Here is a 9,267-nt window from a genome sequence, read left to right as displayed (position 1 = left end):
CCCACACACACACACACACACTCCCCGCCACGTGCTTGCAGCTCCTCACTCACAGAGGGGAAGCCCCGCGCTGGACTCTGCCAGGAAGCAGAGGGGGGCTCCCTCCACTCCCGGCAGAGTGCAGGAACCTACACAGTGGGAAGCAAGGGAAACAGCCGGCTTCAGTGTGCAGGGCTTCCCCTGCTGCAAGTGCTGGAGCTGCAGGCTCAGGGAGCAGAGGGAATAAGGCAAGCTCCATTCCCTCCCACCATGCAGCACTGGCCAGAGCCCCACCTGCGTCAAGCACAAGTGCCCTGACCTCCCCTTCTGCTGCTGCTGCCAGGCAGTGGGGGCTGCACCCCCACATCCACACCCTGCCCAGCTGAGCTTCACGCTCCTGCTGCCACTCTGGGAGGAGGGGGAAGAGTTCCCTCCAGCATGGAATAGAGCTTCCCCCTGTCACCCACCCACGATCTGGAGCAGGGCAGCATTGCATGGAGCACCCCCCTCCCAGCCCCGCAGCAGCGGAGGGGAAAGGGAGGAGGAAGAGTCCCCCTCCACCACCACACAGAACAGAGCCCCCCTCCCTACCCTGTGGGACAACCAACCCAGCATGTCCCCATTAAGGCGAAGGGGCTGGGAGAAGGGTCAATTCCTCCCTCTGTCCCTTCCCTGCAGCCGGGTCTGCCATCTCTAGGGGCCACCACTGCAGCCCCCTCCCCTCTGCTCCCTGGCAAACAGGCTGAACCCAGCTGCAGTGGGGAAAGAGGGGAAGGAGGGAAGAATTAACCCTCTCCCTGACCACTTTGCCTTAACAGGGCTATGCCAGCCAGTGTCTCTGCTAGGGCCAGTCCCTGCTCCAGCTACAGAGCAGAGGGGCAGGGTCAGCCCTGCAGCTGGAGCAGAGAGCCCCTCCCAACCCAGAGAGCATGCTGAGATGCTGGGGGAGTCTGTTATAGGTTTAAACCATTTTCTGATCACTTAAACCAATTTATGTGTAATATCTGTCCCTAGCCAAAGGGTGTAACTAGCGACTGCTGTTATATTGGTTATACTAATGTCCTTGACTTAATGTGCAGCTGTGTAACATCTGAGTAGTCGTGGATTGCAGACGCCCAGGCACACATCATGCAGGCTCACATCCTCTATGCCACATACTAGGAAGCATCCTGTGTTGTACCCAAATAATACAATACAAAACATTTTAGAAATGAAATCCATTTTCCATGGCATTATGCATTGCTCATTCTATGTAACTTGTGCCATTTTTTGTTTAGCCTGAAGTCTCCACTATTACCCTCTGCAGATACCCAATTGTTGGCTACAAAGGACCAACTCTAGTTTTTTGGATGGGATGTGAAGTTGCCAGTTAAATCATAAATGCAAACTCTGAGGTATGAGTGGTACTGGTCACCTTAGCGCACCCATACGCACATGCACTCACTCATTCAAACCCATGTAGTATAGTGTATAGTAGCTGCTGTAGTGATTGTGAGAGCACTGGTGTCAGTATGTCTACCTATCCGAGGCCCTGGAGTCTGCTGTCAATGCTCAGCTTCCTTCAAGGCAATGTGTTCTCCAGAAGGGGGTTGTCTGCTTGTCCTTGTCTTGGTAGGTCAGGTGCTGAATGAGAGCACACCACTGAGGGCCATGCTTCACTGCCTTTTATCCCTTTCTGGAAGACTTGTGTGATCCCCCAGCATCATCTTGGCTGCCCAATCCAGACGTCACTGTCCCACATGGGTTTTGAGTAGTACATGACAGCTGTTAGTCACAGGGGTCTCTGCCTTCTGGTACCTGAAGTTTTGGGAGTCCACCCTTAACTTATTGACTTAATGGCTGTATTGTCATGGGTTACAGGAATAGTCAATAGAGTGGGTGCTTAGTTCCAGGAATCAGTTCCTTGGCTTGATTAGTTTAAAATGGCTTATAGAGTAGAGTTTTGTAATGGTACCTTCCTCTAGCTAGGCTATTGTCAATTAACAGCCAGAGGTACTTGGTTGGTCATTCATACTCGCATTCATTCAAGGGACCGCCCAATATAGCAGATTTTATCACTTTACAATTACAATTTAAATGCAGGTTTTAACAACGGTCCAGGGTATAACTTCATTCTACAGGGAGTACATTCCTTAAGGGTTTAAAAGTATAAAATATAAAATACAAAAATGCCATGGTAAAAACAAGACAGATGAAATATAAAAATGCCCTGTGAGAAATATATAACAATCCAATGTGAGGTTGTGAAGATCAAAGGCTACTGGGGACAGTAAGTGAATTAGGTTAGCACCAGGATATATTTACAGTCTTTGAAGTGGATATTTTAGTTTTTATTTCTTGAGGGACACTGAGCTTAACTGATATGTAGATGTAGTTTCTAGGTTTCTGCTACAGAAAGCCACTTCAGCTTTCTGGTTTGCTCTGAGCCTTGCCACACACATGCAATGACCAAATACTGGGAAGGAAAAGAAATGCACAAAATGGCGGGGGGGGGGGCGGTTTGCAGGCAAGAAGGGGCTTCTGTTATATCAATGTCCAGAAGATAAATGTACAAAGGGAGTTTTCTGCTATATAATGGTATATATGGCATGTTCCAAAGATATCAAAATTCAAACCAAAGTCAGCATGTATAACATTTGTACTTAAAAATGTAAACATTTTCGTTTGGGAAAAAAAAATAAAAAATTACTTTACTAACCAAACCACCTGATCTTTGCAGCAGGAACAACATTTACAACTGCAAGGTTTTAATAATGTTAAAGTTTTCAAGATCATATCATGGCTCACAGCAACAGAACTGTGAGCTGACAACATTGTTATCTCAAGTCTCCAGATTTAGGGTAACTTGACTTATGTCCCCCAGTTCCTGAAGCTTTGTAATATAAGAGCTGAATTAACAAAAAAAAATAAGTTTCTTGGCTACAAAGGAAAGCTTGAGAACATAAATCTTAATACTTAACATTTAGAAAGCAAATTAAAACCCTAGAATTATTGTTTTTGATAATTTTAAGTTTGGGAGAAGTCTGAATCAGTATTTCTGAATATTTGTGGTTGGCAATATTATAAAACGTAACTAACTATCTAAGCTACTGCTGCCAAATTTGTAGACTCTAAATTTTCTTTCCTGCCTGGACTAAAAAAAATCAGATCAAAAGGGTAGCAAGTAAAATTACTTTTGGACTACTTGGCTTTCTTAGCAACCAGAATCAGTCCTTCCTTTACACACTATTCATAGCACTAACAAGTATAGTACAGTTCTAAGCTTGCTAATTGCACTCTCCATGGTCCCAGGCCCTTCACTCGTGGAATTACTTGTGGTTCACATCAGTTAGGTTCACTTTTGCCCCACACTGACAACTCAGCTCTTCCACCTCTTCTGCTCCTATTGGCAACTCAACTCTGTTGCTCTGGTTCCGCTTCTCCCAAAAACTGTTTCTTATGCACAGCAAATCACAAGCTGAGTTCAACCACAGGAAAAAAGACATGTGTATTACCTGCCTCATGAAGCCTACAATGTGAAAGCAAAGCAGTTTAAGAGATGCTACCATGCGTGCTAAGAAGCAGATCTAAGTTACAGCCTTACTAAGTAAACTTCAGACGTAATCAATCACTCTGGGATTTGTTTTACCCAATAGAGAAAAACGCTGCCAACAAAGAAAAAAAGCAGGATATGATTGCACCAACTTGTTAATATTTATGTTAGTGATTTGCAGTGATTTTGTCCTTCTTTAAAGCATTTTATATATCAACAAACTCTACTAGAATAAATGAGAAAATGAAATTAGTGTTGAGATATCAATAGAAAGTAATCCAAAGTTATGAGGGAAGTGCACATAATCTTGTGAGTTTCCAAATGGGAAAAAAGTAACTTAAGCTCTTCATAGTAAAGATTATTCCAAGGCTATAAGATATTTTAACAGGACATGCTAACAAAAGCTAATGGTTTTGATCAATTGTCAAAAAGTAAAAACACTTTCTCTGAAATTAGTTAGGTTTCAGTGATGCAGCTCCCTTTTTGTTTTGCATGTGTGGTATTAACTCTGATCAGCTTCAGATGTGTAATTGATGCAAACTACTGATCTGAGTCTGAAGAATACTAGTTGCTTTATACCAGTATGATTGGTTTTCAAAACAACTGGCTGCAGGCTTAAAGGAAATTGATACCTGGTACTTCTACAGAGACACCCTAAATGCCATAACCATACATATTTGCATAGAGCTGAACAGCCAATTGAAGCTACATGAGTTCAACTATTTAATCTAATTTCCACTATGAGGAAGATCTTTATTATTTTTGAAGCACTGTAACTATTCCAGTGCTCTACCACAGATGGTATTCATTAACCTAAGATGAGAGAAAACAAAATACTTGTTCTCTTAAATGCAAAGGAGGAGTATCTGTAATGACTAATAACTTATCATGAATGACAGTGGTTTCTAATATATCACTGAATTGCAAAATGTTTATTCCACTAGTGAAGCAAGGTAAAATAATTATATTAAAACATCATTTCTTCTGAAATTTGTCTGTCATATTATTGGACTTCCCACAAACTTGGTGAGAGTTTTCCGAAGTCCTAGTCTTTTTTAAAGGAGATTGTGTAAGCATTTTTCACACTCTTAATAAGAAGTTTCCAAGTCTCTTCCTATCTTTGCAATTCAGAAAGCAGGTTGTGGCAACAGTTAGTTAGGAAGCAAGAACTCTCAAATTATCTTTTCATGTCTGCCACTTGCAGGTCTTAACATCTGCACTTGCCCTCCCTTTGATTTTGCTATTTTAAATCAGCAGTCATTGTGACAATAATTCTGCTTTCTCAAACTGCTAACGTGATAAGAGAAGCTAAAGTGGACAAGGAAACATCAATGTCAAGGTGAAGAAGTAACTGAGGAACCTGTCTTCTCTTCACAGAAAGCCATAGTTTATAGAACAGGTCACATAATTCATGCAATTTAACATGCCAGATCCACTGATCAATATGTTGATAGGCGATATGTAGGAGCTGGTGTATAAACTCGACCACCAAATTCATTCCAGCAACATGTACCTACTGTAGAGCTGCCAAGACTTTAGGAAGCAAGACAGTGTGAGTTTGCAGAGTCCAAACTATCTCTTTGCTCCTTCTGTTTCCTATAGAATGTCCATTCAAATTATTTGTGAATCAGACAAATAATTTCAGTCACATTAGTTGAATATGTTGCAGAATATATCTGGTATATTAATCAGCAAAGAATCTGTTCACAATGTTACCTTTTAATAAAAAAGGGGATGTTCACAGTTCTGTGATAGTTTTGGTGTGTCACAGTGTGTGTGTTGGGGGTGGGGAGGTGGAACTTCAGAGTGTATCAGTGTATGCTTCAAAAAGAATGACACTGGGAGTTTTTTTGTTTTCAGATGAAAGCCACAAGAAGAATACCATTTCCACAGCTTCTGGGAGCTCTTCATGTATTGCATTGTTGTTCTTGCTCATAATTTTGCACTCAGTTTTGTGATATGAGAAGTATTATTTCAGTATAAGGTTTTATATTCAACAAGGTGTCTAAACACTACACATTCTCATAGCATCAATGTTCTTTAAATTCCTCCTCATTCATGAAAATGACAATTAATACAGATTATCTACAATGAGATCAGACTGCAGAATCTTTCAGAGGAAAGACTAGAGAAAAGGGATGATGGTGGCAATACTGCTGGAAACATTAACCAAGATCTATGCTATAAAAACATGTCTGACCTATGGAGTAAACACGTCTGTTAAAGATAAATGCAAGGACATGGAATAAAACCAGAGCTCAGTCCCATCTGCACATTCACACAGAACGTAGGTTTCAACTATGTCAAGCTCTGGTAGGTGATGTCTACATCCCAGTACTATGTAGCCTACAATGGAACAGAAATTTTCTCTCTTTTAACATGAAGCTTCACTACATATAATTTCATTATAAGTGGGTTTCATTATACAAACTGTAATGAGAATATTAAAACCACTTAACTTCATAAACTATTCCACTGGGGATCAACAGCCACTTCTCAGTTTTCCATCACTGCTAAACCCAGGTGTAGACAACCCCCAGCACATGTCCCAGAGTGTAGCACACAAGGGAATTTTGCTTGGCATGTGCGCCTCGTGGATGGTGAGGAAGGGGCCAAGGCTGTGCTGCCAGAAGGATAAAGCCTTTGGTGGTTCCCCTGCCACCTGCCCCTGGCAGGCCAACTTCTTACAAATTGAGGTTGTGGGTGTTTTTGGCACTCTGCTGAAAAATGTTGCCAGCCCCTGGCCTAACTCATTCCTTAGTAAAGCTGGACTGTGTTGGGTCAGTAGTGATCTGCAGCCCAGCCACAAAATTCTCTACGTTCTTTCTAAAAGGGGAAAATAAATTACTAGCTTTCAGATTGATTAAGTGGCATCCTGCTGTGGTATTTTGGACAACCAGTCATTCAACAGTAACAGACACTGTTAAAATCATTGCAAAGTGCTAAAGATTGAAGCTGTCCTATATGCCTACACTTTGCTTTTGTTTGGATATTTTTTCCTGCTTAATTTTTAAGAACAGACTGAATAACTATCTGAAATGATGCAATGCCATAATTAACAGCTCATGCCTGACATTAATTGTCCCCAGACAAGAGACTATGTTAAAGCAGAACTGCATGTGAGATTATATATCAATAATTGAAGTTAAAAACACGGCAAAATGTTACTGTTGCACACAATCAATAACCACAGCTAAAATTACACTAAAAAAAAAACAAAAAACAAAAACAAAAAAACAAAAAAAAAAAAAAAAAACAAAAACAAAAAAACAAAAAAAAAAAACAAAAAAAAAAAACTTACACTCTCAAAATGCCTTAAGCAAGCTTAACTCGGCCTTGTAATGACACTATAAAAGCCACAATATTAAGGCATTTTAACACTTGTGGTCCTAGATAAAACTGATGTTTAAAACACATTAGTTTGTTTATGGCTATTTTGCTTACTGGAATCTGATTCACACAGAAGGATTAGACACAGGATAAGGATGCTGCACCAGGACTGTGTCATATGGTTAGAGGGACTGCCTTTGAAATACATTTCTTAGTTTTCATTATTATGAACTCTGCCCCTTGTCTTGATGGTTCAAGATTTATGTACATTTGACAATTACACATGGCAACAAGATGTGAAAATAAATCTGTGCAGTGCAAAGTCCACGGCTGTTTACTTAAAACTTTCTGATGAAAGCCTGAAAACTGGCAAGACCTTCAAGTGCCATGATATAGAACTATAACATGCTGATTTTACTTGTTGCCGTATTGTGATCTGGTTTTCAAAGCTGTTGAGCACCTGCAACTCCTAGAGGATCAAGGTAGCTGAGCTCGAAACAGCAAAATCTAAACAAAAGGCTTCGAAACAGCTTTGAAACGAAATGAGGGCACTCAAAACATTTCAAAAGTTCCAAAATGTTTCAAGTTTTAAAGCCAGGCTTGCTTGCTTGCTTGCAGCCAAACAGAAACTAAGGAGAGGGAGAGGGAAGAGAGGGGAAGGACTGCTCTGATATCGACATCTAGCTCCCAGTTTGATTCCCCAGCTCTCTGATCATTTCTCCAGCTCTTCCTGGGAGGCGTGGATGCCCAATCTGTGCGCTGGGTGTCAGCAGGCTGCCATTCTTAGATCTGAGTACAAGTGAGGCAAGTAGCTGCTTCAGCTCCAGAAGGGGCCAGGATGGCTCAGGTAGGAGGTGTGTGGAGCAGCAGGAGCACAAGGGAAAGGGGTGCATGGTGCTAGAAAAAGTTCAGGGAAGGGGCGAGGAGTGCAGTGGGGAGAGCACAGGGAAAGGGAGCATGATATTGGTGGAGTGTGCAGAGGCCCACAGTGCTAGGAAGAGCACGGGGGAAGGGAAGCATGGCATGCAGGGATGGGGCTCAGAGAGGGATGCACAGAGCAGAGGGAGCAGGGGGAAAGGACATAGTGCAGGCGGAGCATGGAAAAAGGGACACAGAGCAAAGGGAGTGCAGAGAAGGGGTGCACAAAGCAGCAGAGTGAGCTGCTATGGCTCTAGCCCTGCCCCTGACTGAGGGTGGAGGCTAGAATTAGCTATTGGCCTGCCCAAGTGCTCCATATCTCTGGGGGAGAGAGAGCCAGAGCAGCTGCAAGGATAAGCAGGGGCAGGGGAGGCACCAGAGGAAGACAGATGGCAGTGGGGCAGGCTATCTGCTTCCCAGCCACTGCTTTCCCTGTGGGGAAAAGGGGTGGGGAGGAGGGGTAACTTTAAGAGGACCCTCCTATAACTAGATTCTGGATGTGAAAAACTGAAACAATTTTGTAATTTTCATGCCTAGAATCTAATAACTGAGGGGTTGTCTTAAATTCAAAGTAGTCTTGGATTCAGGTAAATATGGTAACACTACATACTAAAGACTTGCCCAGTTTTGAAAATTAGATTCACCCTGACGTACTTTATCAAAGTTCCAGAGAATGATACTATCAAAGACATCCTGTACTAGGGTGACTACAATGCTTACGGATAACTTCACCTCTAATTTTCTGAGGGCAGCAGCCTATCCAGAATCAATATATTACAGGTAACTCTTACTGGCATGGTATTCACTTAGGATTCTGTCCTGCTCCCACTGAAATCATTATAATTCTTCAGTGAGAACAGGATTAGGTCCTCATTCAGAAAGGTTCTCCTAGCAATAAAATTTAAAAAATCTCAAAATATATAAGAGCCTACTGGCCATTGAGAGAAGCTCTACTTACTTTTGATACTTTCCTCCTTGAGCCTTCAGCACTTTCTGCCTCTTCATGTTCCTTGGCTCCCTGAGTAAGATTTGTGTAGCTGACCAACTTGCCAAGCAGAGAAGATACTTTTGGTCGTATATCCAATTCTTCCTGTAGAGGAAAATTGCTAGTACATTTCTGCGAACCAAAATGTTTTAAGAAAAATGGAGCATGTCACGTTGTGCCTTGGCATAGCCAGAACTGGAAATGCTGGGAAGCACACCAAAGGAATGGAACAGATGGAATGTAATAGGGCTGTGCAAAGCTCCAGGTGCTGATTCAATTCGGAGGAAATTTGGCCTGATTTGGTGGCCGAATCTCCAAATCAGAATCGAATCAGGGGACCAATTAAAGGGTCTGAATCAATTTGAAGCTCTCTGAATCTTCGGAAAAAATTCAGAGAGCTTCAATGATTTGGACAGTCCCCGGTGGCTGCAGCAGGGAGCTGCAGCTGGACTCGGAGCTGGTAAGTAGGAGAGGGAAAGGGGGCCTGGAGGAGAAGGAGGGGACCGTGGGGGGCCCCTGCCAA

The 9,267-nt window shown here is 42.5% G+C and overlaps 1 protein-coding gene across 2 annotated transcripts in view; it reads right to left on the bottom strand.

Annotated features, from left to right (window-relative positions):
- SLC12A4 (solute carrier family 12 member 4) overlaps nucleotides 1-9,267 on the bottom strand; it is a 103,800-nt gene that overhangs the window by 41,186 nt on the left and 53,347 nt on the right. For both annotated transcript variants that reach the window (XM_006019070.3, XM_025198431.1), the window contains exon 3: nucleotides 8,718-8,849. In XM_006019070.3, the coding sequence (XP_006019132.2) occupies nucleotides 8,718-8,849 (132 nt within the window). The remainder of the gene's footprint in view (nucleotides 1-8,717; nucleotides 8,850-9,267) is intronic.

The sequence above is a fragment of the Alligator sinensis genome, unplaced genomic scaffold, assembly GCF_000455745.1.
Source record: "Alligator sinensis unplaced genomic scaffold, ASM45574v1 scaffold97_1, whole genome shotgun sequence".
NCBI classification, from domain to species: domain Eukaryota; kingdom Metazoa; phylum Chordata; order Crocodylia; family Alligatoridae; genus Alligator; species Alligator sinensis.
The sequence above is the reverse complement of the archived record's forward strand: the minus strand, read 5'-3'. Positions and strand labels throughout refer to the sequence as shown.